This window comes from Sus scrofa, chromosome 9, assembly GCF_000003025.6.
Source record: "Sus scrofa isolate TJ Tabasco breed Duroc chromosome 9, Sscrofa11.1, whole genome shotgun sequence".
Classification (NCBI taxonomy): Eukaryota; Metazoa; Chordata; class Mammalia; order Artiodactyla; family Suidae; genus Sus; species Sus scrofa.
In genome coordinates, this window is record NC_010451.4 from 112924056 (window position 1) to 112939488 (window position 15433).

A 15433-nucleotide genomic window follows, 5' to 3' on the forward strand; every position below is an offset into this window, starting at 1 on the left:
AGCAAAGCTTCTATATACCTTTTTGCAAAAGCCTAAAATGTAGGAGGCAAATCTCTTTTGGTCCATATTTGATGCATAACCTGGAAGAGTTGTTTCTGATCTAAAAATACATATCCAATTGTTTCACCTCTGTTTATCTCTAGTGGAATCACTCTAGGTCAATTAGTCATCATTTTTATCTGAGGTATCAGTTCAGACTAAGGTTGAGTGACATTTAAAAATACATAAATCAGAATGGCTTAAACAAGATAGAAGCTTGCTCTGTCACAAATGTAATAGTGGTTGAAACATGATAAGAATTTGTTCCCCTTCAGTACTGAAAACTGGGTTTCTGACTATGAAAACAAGAATGTTTTCCATTAAGTCAGGGGCTTCCAGCCTATAAAGTGTCAATGGGAGTTCACGGAGTGGTCAGTTGTTCCCAAAACATTTTATGCATTAAGTGCTATCCATACAATGAATAAATAATATTTTTAGTTGTTATTTACTCTATGGTATACTAGATTTTTTTTGTAATATGTACATCTTTTTGTGGTTAATAAGTTATTCACAAATACTTTTATATATATAATAATATATAAATTATACATTTTGTATAAATTATATAAATTATGTAATTCATGTCATATGTATATACACATAAATATATATACATATATATGCATTTACAGTGAGTGCTAACTATATATTATGTATGGTGTGTGACATTCAAAATTTAGCCGTGAAACAGATCAGGCCAAATACTGCTTCATCATGGAAAAGAAGTTTAGTACGTAAGTTAACAAGATAAGTGTTCTAAGAAAGAAACAGTGTGCTAGATAGAGAGTAACTAGGGGAGGTAATTTTACAAAGGGAAATCAAGGAAGCCTTCTTTGAAAAGTTAACCCTTAAACTAGATTGAGTCAACTATGTGAAGAACTTGGTGGAGTACATGGGTGAGCATTCCAACAGAGGGAAAAAGAAGCAGAAAGGACTTGTTCTGTTTTAAAAACACAACAGAAGCATGCGTGTGAGGAGAAGAATAATATAAAGTTGGCGACAGGGAAAAGTCCAGGTTATTCAGGACCTTTTTAGTTTGGATTTATTCTTAAATCGTCTGATGAGTTTTCAGCAAGCAGGGACATATGAGTTTTACAATTTAAAGAGAGAGCTTTAAGAGTTCCCGTTGTGGCTCAGCAGGTTAAGAACCCCTCTAGAATCCATGAGGATGGGTGTTCAATACCCCTGGCCTCGCTCAGTGTGTTAAGGATCCGGCGTTGCTGTGGCTGTCTTTCTGGACTAGGTTAAGGATTCTGAGTTGCCATGGCTTCAGTGTAGGTCACAAGTGCAGCTCAGATCTGATCTGTAGGCTGGCAGCTGCAGCTCCAATTCAACCCCTAGACTGGGAATTTCCATGTGCCACAGGTGCAGCCCTAAAAAGAGAAAGAGGAGAGATATAGAGGGAGAGAGAGCACGCTTCAGCCACCATTTGGGGACTAGATCAGAGGTGCAAGCGCGGAGGAGGGCAGCAGTCTGCAGATACTACCAAGCCTGGTGAGGCACATACTATTTGACTAGTTTGCCATAAACATCTGTTTTCATTTTCCTGTTTAGAAATAGCACCCATTTTTATCTGACCCTACTGCATCTCATCCGATAACATTTCCTAGCCTTCCTTTTAAATTTTTTATTTTTAAAATATTTTTCAATTTTTTAGATTAAGGTACGATGTTGTGCCAGATTCTGCTGTACAGCAAAGTGATCCGGTCATACATATACATACATTCCTTTTTTCATATTATCTTCCGTCATGTTTATCACAAGAGATTGGATATAGTTTTCGTTGTTGCACAGTAGGACCTCATTGGTTCTCAATTCTAAATGTAATAGTTTGCATCTACTAACCACAAACTCCAAGTCCATCCTACTCCATCTCCTCCCTCCTGGCAACCACAAGTCTGTTCCCTATGTCTGTGAGTCTGTTTCTGCTTCATAGATAAGTTCATTTGTGCCACATTTTAGATTCCACATTTAAGTGACATCATATGGCATGTATCTATCTTTCTCTGACTTATTTCACTTAGTATGAGAATCTCTAGTTGCATCCATGTTGCCGCACGAGGCATTATTTTGCCCTTTTTTATGGCCGAGTAATATTAAAGGAAAAAATATAGGGCAGCTAGAATTGTTGCAAGCAAAACCAAAAAACAAACAAAACAACATACGATTATCTTTCAAAAATGACTGAGATTATTTCAGTAACAGGAATGGTCCCACCACTTGGATTTTAAAGGAAAACCGAAATTAGGGCATCAGTTCATTTAATAGATATTTATACACCTCCTAGGCGCTTAGCATCCTTCTAGACTAGGTTAAGGATTCCAAGTTGCCATAGTTTCAGTGTAGGTCGCAACTACAGCTCAGATCTGATTCCTGATCTGGGAACTCCATATGCCCCAGGGTGGCCAAAAAAGATTTAAAAAAAAAAAAAAATCACCCTCTTAATTGTCAGGTACATGTCTATTACATCTTTTCATAAGGTAGGCGATATATCTGCTTTGCCCTTCCTCCTATCTAATGCTTAAATTGGAAAGGTGAAGGCTGGAGCTCAAGCAGCCTTCTGGGACCACAAGGTGACACTCATTTAAAATGAACCACAGTGTATCAGACAGTGGAAACGGCTATAAAAGAAGCACAAAAGAATGTCATGAGCTTACAAAGCAAAATGAAATTAATTGTGAGGGGCTTGAGTGATCTCAGGAAAGACTTTTTCAGAGAAGATGATACTTTAGATATGCTTTAAAATAATGAGAATTTTGATTGATGGTTGAGAGGAAATGACAAGGTTGATAGAATCTTGATTCATATTGACCTCAACAGGCTCGAATAAGTGATCAATAGAACAAAATTTGGCATCTTGCGAGTTTATAGAAGGAAAGAAAAGGCAAATTAAAGTTATTTATCAAGGAGTGTAGAAAAAGAATGATACCAAGGAAAGAAACGGAGACTCTGAAAGGAGGAATTAATAATTTTAGTTTTAGCCATTTGAATCAGAGGTAATGGTGAAATATTTAAGTGGAAATATCCTGATGGCAGCTAGAAATATTGCTTAAGCTGTTAAAGTGAGATCCAGATAGACATGCATTTTGAAGCTGAGAGAATGATTTGAATTTCTGAACAACAACTGCTAAGTAAATCAGCTGATAGCAGCAGTTAAAGACCAGAAATTCCAAGGCTGATTAGTGGCAGCAGTAGAGAGGACAGCTCTTGAAGCAAAGAGGTACAAAGAGGGTTAGCACTGTGTTCCTAGCCTCTCCTAGCTTTCCCCCAACAGTTTGGAGAAGAACTGTTCTGCAGGATTTTAATAGATATGACAAGAAAACAGTGCTACATGCTCCCATGTCTTTGAGATATTCTGGGTTTGGAGATAAACAACTTTACTTCTGATCTGCGTGAGATGGATAATGTGCTATAAATCTCAAAGGAGGTTGGTAACAGTGTGCAGTGTTTTCAAAACTTGTTTTGCTGCATAAAAATTTTATTATAGAATCTTTTGGAACAACATACCATATATTTTGAACTCTGCTGGCTCAAGAAAATGGAGGCAGAGTGGAAGAAAATTGGGGAGGGAGATGGGACAGCCTCTTTTTATCCTGGAGAAAATGCATAACCTACTATTAGAATTTCCTTCCTACCCCGTGGAACTTTTGGGGGGTCATAGAACCCAATGAAAATTTGGTTGAAGCTATGGAATCTCTCCTCTGAAAATTGTACCATGTATATGTGTATATTCCTTTCTCCGCAAGCCCAAAATATGACAAGGATTAATAATTATGACAATTAATTCCCCCCCCTTTTTTTTTAATGGTAACATCTGCAGCATAAGGAAGTTCCCAGGCTAGAGGCTAAATTGGAGCTGTAGCTGCAGGCCTATGTCACAGCCACATTAACACTAGATCTGAGCAGCATCTTCTATGTATGCCACAGCTTACCAAACACTGGATCCTTAACACATTGACCAAGGCCAGGGATTGAACCTGCATCCTCATGGAGACTACATCAAGTCCTTAACCCACTGAGCCACAATAGGAACTCCTAATTTGCTTTTAATGTACATTTACGCAAACTTAAATTTATTTAGTATGCATAATGCAAAAAAAAATTAAATGATAAAACATAAAAGTATATAAATTAGAAGTGATAGTTCTCTAGGCTTGCTCCCTCCTATGTACTCCATCCCTTTATCTCAGAGGTCATTTTTAACAATTCTCTTTGTATGGATATCCAAATACATTTTAAAAATATAGGTTGGCTTTTTCTTACCACTTGCATTCATAAAGTTCACTTGTCAGACATTTTTCTACATGAGAACATTTTGATTTAGCTTATTTTTTAAATAATTGCTGGTATGATGCCCTATAATTTTTCATTTCCCCCCTCCACTTTTTAATCCATTTAACAAACACTTATTGAATCTTTACTATAAGTGAGATATCTTGTTTGCCTGGAGAAGTTGCAATCAACAAAATGGTTATGGATTCTGGTCTTAGGAAGCTACCACTTTAGGAGGGGGAGGCAAATCATAAACAAGTAAAGAAGTAAGTTAAATAACTAGATTGTGAGTATATCTCTGCAGGAAGACACACAATCCTAGATGAGATAAAGAGTTACCAGGGGAAGGAAATAAGTTTTGAGCTGAGGCTGGATAGATGAGTCAGTTGTGAGAACTGGAAAAGAGCATTCTAGGCTGTTGCAAACAATTGCATCATGAACCTTCTGTAAAGACTCATTGGTTTCTTCCTCTTTGCAGCAATTGTGTTGAGTGTGAGGATTCAAATGCGACCAGTTAAAATTTGGTCCCTGTTTTCTGGGAGTCTACATTTTAGGGTAATTCTATAAAATACGAAAGTCAACATAGTGACTTGAACATAGTAACTAGCCAATAAATGTAAACTTGTATGTGATTTAAACTCTTATTTGCAATCTGGCATGTCAATTTATCTCACTATTCAAATTTGCTTCTCTCAATGCTAGTGGTCATGTCTTTTTCACATTAATTGCCTTTGAATGCCTTTTGTGATTTGCCTGTATATATCCTTATAATAGGGAAGAACAAATCTGACTCCACATTGAATCTGTGTCTTTTACTTTAACCTGTGCATTTTATTGCTTTAGCTATAAGTTAATCACTAAAGGCATGTTGCCTATAGCTTAAAGTATACATAATGGCCTATCTCTGGGAACCCTGCCTCCCATGTTTGAGCAGTAAGCTAAAATGCCTTTGTTTCGATCATAGGAAACATCCTGACCAGGCCCATCTATTAATGGCTGAAGGAAAAAGAAATGAACACATTCCCTCCTTGGGATTTCCTGGAACCAGGAAATATCTGCAACAATTTATCACCTTTTTTACTTTAACTCTTCACTTCCCTTTGTTTATAAAAGAAACTAGCATCCAAACCCAAGCAAAATGGCTCTTTGGGAGAGTAGGCCACCATCTTTTTGGTCTGCTGGCTTCCCAAATAAAGTCAGTATTCCTTGCTCCAACAATCCATTTCTGGATTTACTGGTCTGAGCTGCAGCGAGCAGTATGAGCATGGCCTAGGTAACATCCTTGGTCATCCTTTTACCAATCTGTTTGCCTTTAACTGATATAAATGTAGCAACCACTTGTCTGTTACCTTTACATCCTCTCCCTCTACCTGTGGTTGTTGTCTTCTAGTTTCACCACTGTTATCTTGAAACGTAGACTTTTGAAATTTATTGTAGTTACTATTTCAATTTTCTTTTTAATCACTTTGGGAGAAACTTGATCTACATAAAAAACTTTGAAAGGATGTGTGGTGCAAATATAAACAGAGGTGTCCTAAGGTTTAAGTGGAATACAATATTGACTGAGAAGGACAAAACATGTTGCAAACATATCTATCCATACTACTCCATTTGATCCTGACAGAACTTTTCCAAAATAGACAACGCTGTTCCCATTTTATATCAGAGGAAACTGTGGAGAGTTCCAATATACCACAGCTAGTAGGTGACAAGGTTGAAACGGCCCACCTGCTGCAACTGTGACGGCGAATTCATAATATTTAATTTTACAACTGTAAATGTGACACCTTTAGTAGTTTGGTCTAAAATTGACTATGAGAGAGGTGTACACTTGGTTTAATAGTGATTGATATGAAAAATACCTGGAAGTTCTGTTTGCTCTGGCAGCTGCAAAAATTAATGAGGGCAATGTGGTATTTTTGTATGGTTGGATCACTTCTGGAACATTGTGACCAGTGTCAAAGATAAACACAGCTGAGAATGAGTGAAAGCCTTGAAAACAGATTTTGTTTAGTAATTACTCAGAGTCCAGAAAGAGCTGAGCTCCATATCTATCTGTGCCGAGGCGACTGTAAGTTTTAAAAGGAGGCTATGTGAGGCAGAAGAGTGGGCGTTCAATAGAGTCACAGAAGTGAAAAATCAAAAAGGGTCAGTCAGAATAAGGGCGATTAGAGCTGCTTTGTTGGCTAGCTGGCCGTTGGCGAAATAAGGAGTCTGTCTTCCCACAGAGACTAGGAGACAGGTGCTATCCTTCTTGATGACTACATTTGCCAGGAATGGTTCTCAGGTCGTCCAGAGAGACACTTCTGAGTTGAAAGCTACCTATTCACAATTGAAAGCCCTCTGGGAGGTCACAGGCTTGTCACCAGGTGTTGGCTAGAACAAACAGTAGGTGCTCCTGGTGGCACTGAGCTTTCTCAGGCATTTTAATGGGTGAGGTCCTAGGTACAGGCCTTATGCTGGTAGAAACCATGCTAGAATTCTACCACTCTCTTAGCGCAGGGATTTGCCGATCTGTCACATGACAGTTGTGCTTTCTCACCAGCTTCCACACCATACTTTTATGAGCAAATTTTTTTTTTTTTTTTTTGTCTTTTGTCCTTTTAGGGCAGCACACGTGCATATGGAGGTTCCCAGGCTAGGGTCTATTCAGAGTTGTAGCCTCTGGCCTAGGCCAGAAACAGCAACGTGGGATCTGAGCCGCTTCTGCGACCTACACCACAGCTCACGGCAACGCGGGATCCTCAACCCGCTGTATGAGCAAAATTAAATACTGGGTATGGGAGTTCCCATCGTGGCTCAGCTGTTAACAAACCAGACTAGTATCTCTGAGGACCTGGGTTTGATCCCTGGCCTGGCTGGGTCAAGGATCCTGCGTTGCCATGAGCTGTGGTGTAGGTCGTAGATGCGGCTCAGTTCCCTATTTGCTGTGGCTCTGGCTAGGTCGGTGGCTACAACTCCAACTGGACCCCTAGCCTGGGAACCTCCATATACCACGGATGTGGCCCTATATATGGGTGGAGTCTGAAAATCATGGCATGTAAGAACCTTCAAAGAACAAGAGTTTAGCCTTGGAAGAGGTAAAGCCTAGAGGGTCTTAACTCTTTCTGCTCATTCCTGGAAAAGGCTGTGCCAACCTAGGAGTGTTTGAACTGGTGGAGCTGCAACGGGTGGAGTTCCAAGTAGGCGGCTTAAAGGTCCTCCAACTAGAACATTCTCTGCTTCCACCAAGCTATGTAATACTTTAACAAAGGCATGCTCCTTAGGTATACAAGCTGCAAGCCAGAGGTGACAGAGAATAAGGGCTGTGGATAAAGTCGCACGTTTGATTGGCAATGATCCCAGACTGGTGAAGGGTGACGGGGAAGTTAACGCTCGGTTCGGAGCAAATAGTGGCCTCCGGGTTAAAGTCCAGTGACGAGCCCTAGGCAGAAATCCCAGCGCTGGGTCCAGGGCAGAACCGGTCTAGAACGCACGGTTGCTCGGGAGGAGAGCGGCTGACAAGCACAGTCCTGCGCCTCCACCGCCGAGGACGCGCAGTTCCGGCCGGGCGCGCGCCCGGCAAGAGCGGCTAGCTCCCGGAAGGAGGCGGGGCTGCCTCACCAGCCCTTTCCTTAAATCGGCGAGCTGGGCCCGCGCGCCGCCGAGGCACCTCAGCCGAGCGCCGAGCGCTCGATCACCCTCGCTCCCGCAGCCTACGGCCAGCTCACTGGTGGCTCCACCCGCCTTTGTGTAAGTGCGACTGCAGCTCGGCGGGCCGCCGGTAGGACGGGGTAGAGAGGAGGCGGCTGTCCCTCGCTCACCCCGTTTCTCCGGCTTCCTTCGCTCCTACGGCCCCCAGATAGTGACCGCGGCGCTAGGAGAGGCTGGAGGGGGTGGCCCGGTGGAGGCACGCGTGGCGCCAGCTGCTTTGCCACGCGCGTCCGGGATCCCGGGATACCCGGGCCTCCCGCGTCCCCGCTGTTCCCCGCCGCCGCGCGCCTGGCCCGCTGTGCCCGGGCCCGCACGCCGGGAGCGCGGACGCTCTGTGATTCGCCCCGCAGTACGGGATAAAAGCGGTCGCCTGCCCTAGCGATTTCGCGCGCTGTTTAATTAGACAGGAGAAGTTCTAATGTGGCCTTTTTATATTTTTAATGCAGAGGCCAGTAATCCGATATGGAGCATGCCATTACCCCGTTGGAACCCCTGCTTCCCTCTGGTACTGTATTTCTTTCCACGCTTTACAGTGACATTGGTGTGCACCTCCCCAGAGCCCTGATGAGATTAAAAAGGCTGGAGTCCAGACCCAGAATGGTTTCTAGTTGGCTCTGATCTACTTCTACGCATATTGCTCAACCTCTTTTGTGCTTTAATTTCTTATCTGAAAAAACGAGAATAGTTATTAGTCCTTACGTATAGCGTCGTCGTTAGGACTAAATGATGATGTACTTCATATTCTCCACCTGGAGAAAAATAAGCCCTGTCTTAATGTTGGCTCTGAGGCTCCTAACAACCGTCTGAACTAATCTCTAACATAGCAGAACATTAGACGCCAAAGGGGTAAAGATCAGCCTTTATTGCTTTTATTATTGCCTATCCATTGTGCCCATTTTAAATCCATCGAAAATGCCCGAGATTACCCAGTAAAAATGGTTTAAAGATACCGTACATAAGGATTTATTTTAAAATGGTGTAATTCGCATGGAAATAGATCGGAGAATGAGTTTTTCTGAGGCTAATTGTTAGTTGCATTCATTATCATGGGTGGTAACAGACTTGTACGATAATTTCGTAATTTTAAACATGTTTTACTTACTAGGTTTTATTGTGTTACTGTTGGGTAGAACTTCTAGTTTATCAGTTCACCAATTTAAACAGTGTATAGCTTTTTAATGTTGAAAGTTGTTTTCTGGAATATGAATTCAACATTTTTTGGGGGTATTGAATTTGTCAGTGTTCCCACATTCTGGCAATGTTTATGGTAAAACAAAGACTAACAATAGCAGGGGACACAGACTCCTTACTCTCCAGTCATTTGCAGTGTTAAATTGTTTGCACATACTTTAATTTTATAGGTGAAGGAAACAGGTAATAATGGAACTAGAATCTGAAACCAGATATATTTGACCTGTTAAGAAGTTGAGTATTTAATTATTACTCTGAATAGCTTATCATAAGTCAAGAAAAGCATTGGCAAACAAACATTTTGTAAATGAAATTTCATAGTGCTCAGTTGTCAACAGTAGCAGGGCCAGCAATATTTCCAGAGTAAACACCAGATTCAGTTGGCCTGTGGACACTCAGATTTGTTTCTAAACCTAAGCACTTTACTGACAAATTTCTAGTGTTTTCTAGGTTGAAAGAGGTATATCATGGAGAGAGTGCTGCATGGTAAAGATTGGAGTGAGGCATCAGGATCTCTGGGTTTAAATCCTAGCTTTGCAGGTTGTATTTCAGTTTCTTTGTAAAGTGGGAATATTTCGCAGGGTTATTGTGCATATAAATGAGTCATAGAATGTGTAAAGCAGTTAGCTTCAGTGGTGGTAAGCCATTAGATTCAGCCGGAAGGATCAAGTGGTTGGATCCGAGGGTCAGTGTTGAGATGGAAAATGTTTGGAGCAGTAGACTGTAGGAAGGACCATTCTGCTCCCTGTCTTTTATCAAAGGCTTAGGGAGGTCTTGACTCCTCCGGTTAGACAGTTGGAAGCTCCTCACTGGGACAGGGCATATGGGGGACTGTTAAGAACTGTGATACCCGGTATGAAGCACAAATCCCCCACCAGGCAGATCCTGGTCTCCTTTGAGGAGTTCTGTGGGGTTTGATTGCTTTTCTAGTTTCTTCCTCTTGTCCTAGCTTCTAGAGATTCCTATCTCATCTCAAACATTGATTTAGGAACAAGGGCTCTTTGCAAGTTTACTTTGAGTCTAGCTATGTGAGAGATATTTAAAGACAAAAGTCGGTGTCCTGAGGAGCCCCTTAAATGCCTGTCCCCTTATAGTAATTAGGTAAATACTTAAGGTTAACTTTTACGTTTAGAGGGATTCCCTTCATCAAACAGACATTTAATACTTTCTAGCAGATGGGTATTTTTGTCTATTAATAACTTCTGTGATTTTAATTTGTAGGTGTGGTTTATCTGTAATGCTCACCCAGATTTAGTAGTGGGCAATCTACCAAACTGGTTCTCATCAAATTAACTAATTGCTCAGTGGACCAAAATGCTCATCTCTGGAATGATCGCTAGCTCAGAGAAATACGTATTTTTTTAGTCTTTGTTTTCTGTAACAAAATTATAAAGTAAATGGTTATTTAAAGAAAAACAACTCTAACCTCTTCTAGAAATAACCAATTTTTTTTTTTTTTTTTGGCTTTTGGGGGCTGTACCCACGGCATATGGAGGTTTCCAGGCTAGGGGTCTAATCAGAGCTGTAGCAGCCAGAGCCACAGCAACGCCAGATCCGAGCCGTGTCTGCACCCTAACACCACGGCTCATGAGCGAGGCCAGGGATCGAACCTGTGTCCTCATGGTTCCTAGTCAGATTCCCTTCTGCTGCACCACAATGGGAACTCCCGAAGTAGCTATTATTAACAGTTCACATGTTCTAAATATTTATTTTTGTATATATACCCCAGCAGATTATTACTCTTGTTTTAAATAAAATGGATTTATGTTGTACATTGTTTGGTAAATTATTCTTTGGAAGCAGTGTATGAAAATATATCAATATTCTTATATTACAAACATTGTATGTGCTCTTTGTTCAGTTTTTTTTTTTTTAACAAAGTAGAAGTGTTTCTAATGTTAAAAAACAAGATTCAAGTAAATAAATATTACAGATCTTACTCAATGATTGTTCAACAATTCTTGTATTGGGCAGTATGCAGTGCAGCAGACAGAAAGAAGCCTGTAGGAGTTGTGCAAAAGGAAAGATTTTTGTAGGAGGAAGGGAGCAGAAAGAAGGAAGTTACACTAACAAAAAGTCGATTGGTTCTAGGAAGGTTACTTTCCTTTTGGGGATGGCAGGGGCCTGTCTGGCAGATGATTTCACTGGTGCTGCTTGATTGATTCCTGATTGGCTGGTTTAAGATTCCACTTTGGGGAGAGCTGAAACTGTACATAACTGGGTTAAACATTGAGTCTGGGTTTGACAACCTGGTGCTTAGCATAATCAACTACGCTTTGGACCTGTTATCTTGTTTCTAACACTGCACAGTCCATCCTACTTGGCAGTGATTATCATTCTAGAACCTTGTATTTTTCTAAATTGTGTGTGTATATAAAAATGAATATAGGACCTGTTTTATGCCCTTTTCTGCAGCTTTTTTTTTTTTTTCACTTGCCAGCTTGTTATGGTCCATATGATATCCCAAGTTTTGTTTTATTAATGGGCTGTATAGACACAAAGGAACTAGGCTTTCTTAATAGACATTTAGGGTATTTTTAGTTTTAATTGTCACAATCTTTGTAATACTTTTGCATATTTATTGGGGCTATTCAGGATAAATTTCCAAAAATGGAATTACTGGATCAAAGGGTGTGTTTGCCTTTCTGTTATCTAGAGGACCTGATAGCTAGCTAGTGTGTGTCCTTTGATGCTAAGTGCTATGGAGGATACACACATGTGATCCCTTTTCTCTAGAAGTTTACAGTCTTGGAGTTGAGAACAAAACAAGATGGATTCTAATTAGATATTGAATTAGGACCCACACAAGAACTGTAGAAACTGGGGAGAAGGAGATGAGCATAGGTTGGAGAGAAATCATGGGATGGATAGATATGAGGTGGGCATCCAGAAAAGCCACCTGATGTCTATAAATTTAAATTTAAATGGATTTAAATTTGCAAGAAACTTGGAGTTCCTGTTTGGGACAGCAGGTAAAGGATCGATTTTATCTCAGTGAGGATGTGGGTTTGATCTTCAGGCCTTGCTCAGTGGGTTAAGGATGTGGCGTTGCCACAGGCCAGGGTGTAGGTCTCAGAGGTGGCTTGGATCCCCCATTGTTGTGGCTGTGGCATAGGCTTCAGCTGTAGCTCTTATTCAGCCCTAAACTCAGGAACTTCCACGTGCAGCATGTGTGGCTGTAGAAAGAAAAATAAATTGTGAGAGGCCTAGAGGAAGCAGAAGAGTGTTGCCGTAGATGGGCCTTCCTTGAGTGAAAGCGCAGCGCCACCTGTGTCCCAGGAGCAAGTTCTGTTCATCTGGTGTGGAGTGAAGAGAAGGAAGGTTAGAGAGTACAGGTGAAGGTTTTGAAAGTAGAGCTGAGCAGTGAGGATAAAACCAAATTGTGGACAAAAGAGAAATTTATTGCAGGTTAGGAGATAGAAAGCTTTTGAACATTTTTGTGTCCTCCCACCTTTGGAACATTCTATACAAAGGAGTCTTTTTATGCTCTAAAGCTTAATTAAATTAACCATCCATACCATGGTTCAGCATGGCTCATCATATAAAAGTTGGAAGTCCTTATCTTGACCTTAAAGGCCCTTCACGATCGATTCTTAACTACTTTTCCAGAATACTTGTTAATCACTCTCCTCTTTGTGTTCAAGCCAAGCTGAACTCCCCACTGTTTACTTATTTGTTGGAGCTGCATTACTCTTGCTTAAGCTCTAGCTACATTTATCACTTGGAATGTCCTTTTTCAAACTGCTTTTCTTAACTTTTAGGCCTCCTGTGGGTATGTAGAAGTGTCTCTGTGATTTTAACTTGTGTTTCCCTTATGGCAGAATGCTGATCTTGTCACCTGTTATTTGGTCATTCACATGTCTTTAGTGAAATGTTTGTCTCTTGACATTTTTCTATTGGGTCTTCTTTGATTTGAAAACAAATCAATTTGTAGGCGTTTTTTAAAATTGAGATATAGTGGCTATATAACTTTGTATTTTTGATTTGATGCATATGGGTATATATATATATATATATATATATATACACACACACATATGTTTACAAAGTAAGAGCTTCTTTACATATTCTCAATACAGTTCTTTAAATCTTGATTTTTGTCATCAATAAAATAGAATGACACTTTACAAGGAGAGTTGTTATGAAGATTCGAGTATCTGTATAGCATTTAACTGATATATAGTAAGAAGGCAAACATTTTAGTTATTTTTCTTATTGCCTTCTAAACTTTCTATCTAAATATATTTTTTAAATTAGTAAACAGTATTTAACGGGTAAGGGCATACTGTCATTTTAAATTCTGTAAATATAGGTTCCTTTTCAAAATATTCTTATAAATCTGGACTTTTTTTGTCACTTCTTCAGTATCTGTAATCATTTGAGTTTTTATCATGAAGCTTTATGTTTAGAACTCCATATGTTGAAAGTAAATTTTATTTATTTTTAACACTTTGTAGCTAAAATAGAAGTAAAGAGTCAAACCATCCTCAGAATCATTATTTTATATGTGCGTATTTCACAAACTTATGTCACAGAGCAACCAATTACAGAGGTTTTAATTTCTGGTTTACTAAAAATACTGATATTTAAACATTTTAATATATTTTTACAATGTAGTACATGTGTATTATAAAAAGAAGATGCAGATAAACAACAATGAAATAAAAAATGCCATATTTCAGCCTCTCAGAGATTACCTCTATTATCGCCATGAATGTGTACTTTTGGTATGTGGGTATTTATATTCCTCTAGATATTTTTTGTGTATAAATACACAGGTATTTCTAAACCAAAATGAGAGCACACTGTAAGTTGCTTATTTAGTAGATGACTTCACATTTCCATATCAGATTTCATAGTATCTAGTACCCAACCATATTTAAATTGTCTCATTCTCAAAATAACTTTTCCAGGTGCTTGTTCCAAACCAGGACTGCCTGTGCATTTGGTTCAGTCTTTTTAAATCTAGTGCAGTTGTCCCTCACATTTTAAATCCCCTGTAGTATTGAATATTGATGTTTTAAATAAAGCGCTTCACTCTGAAGTGGATCTGATGGATTAAAAAATACAGCAATTTGATATGACTCATTGTTCACTTAAAAATACATAATAAACTCCAACCGAAAAGTTCCATTTTATTTTTCCCACATAATTTCATCATAAATTTATGCTAGGAAGCCTTTTATCTATCTATATTTCTTTGCAAAAAAGATTATGTATATTTAAATTAAAAAAAAATTCCCTTGACCATAATGCTTGGGAGTTACTTATTCTAAACTGAATTACCATAGCTGAAGTTCATTATGAATTGAATTCCCATTTCTGAGTATTAAGAGTTCACACTTGATCAAGTCAACATAATTGTATTACAAATTTTTGTAATAACTAACATTTACATAACACTATGTGCTTGGGTGTAGTTTTAATGCTTTAACAGGGTAATGCCTTTAGAAAAGTTTTGAAACAAGGAGTCCCAGGTTTGAGTGTTAGCCATCCTCTTCATTAGTTACTTAACCGTTGGCATGTCATTTAATTGGTTAGAAACTTAGTTTCTTTACCTATGTAAAGTTAGGATACATACACACATGAACTCCTTGGGCAAATTTAAGCTACTATAAAGTATAAAAAGCATGTTTAAGAAGTAGAGTCTGTGCAGATGTGAAATGCTCTGCACTAATGAGCTTTATTATACTGATTATTAATTTTTGAAAACCTACGTTCATTTTTCTAATTAATTCTCAAAGGAGTCAACTACTTATTTTACTAAATGTGTTCAGTCCAGTAAGGCAAATCTTCCAGAACTGTTGTTTCTGAATTCTATATTTTCTAATATGCTCATTGAATTATTTATATGTATGAAATTATTAATAGCGGTCAAACCATTTTGATGCCTCATGGTTAAGTGAAAGTGAATCTGGGAATATCCCATTCAGTATAGTATTCCTGCCATCTCTTGTATTTCTGGAACTTAATTTCTGTTGAAATGCCTGATGGCTTCACAAAAAATAAAACCTGAAGATAGATATTTGCCTTCTGCAATTTACTAGAGGCTAATTTGGGAATCCCTGGATAATCTGATTCCTTGGTAATATAAATGTATACTGCATTAGTAGTTCTCTGTGTATTGTAGCAACAGACTCTCAAGAACCCTAGGTGATGACATTTATTGGTACAAAACACAGTCCTAAACTCTACAGTCTTTAATCTCTATTCAGCAAATCCTTGTAAGAATAATGTA

General features: G+C 39.1%; 1 protein-coding gene across 13 annotated transcripts in view; it reads left to right on the forward strand.

Annotated features, from left to right (window-relative positions):
* The window catches only part of TPK1 (thiamin pyrophosphokinase 1), a 373809-nt gene continuing 365690 nt past the window's right edge, over positions 7315-15433 (forward strand). For 2 of the 13 annotated variants that reach the window (XM_021063592.1, XM_021063593.1), the window contains exons 1-2: positions 7320-8043; positions 8451-8509. In XM_021063592.1, coding sequence (XP_020919251.1) covers positions 8467-8509 — 43 coding nt within the window. In that variant the 5' untranslated portion in view covers positions 7320-8043; positions 8451-8466. Of the gene's footprint in view, positions 8510-15433 lie in introns of all 13 variants that reach the window. The other 11 variants (XM_005667775.3, XM_013979876.2, XM_021063594.1 and 8 more) reach the window with 10 other exon arrangements.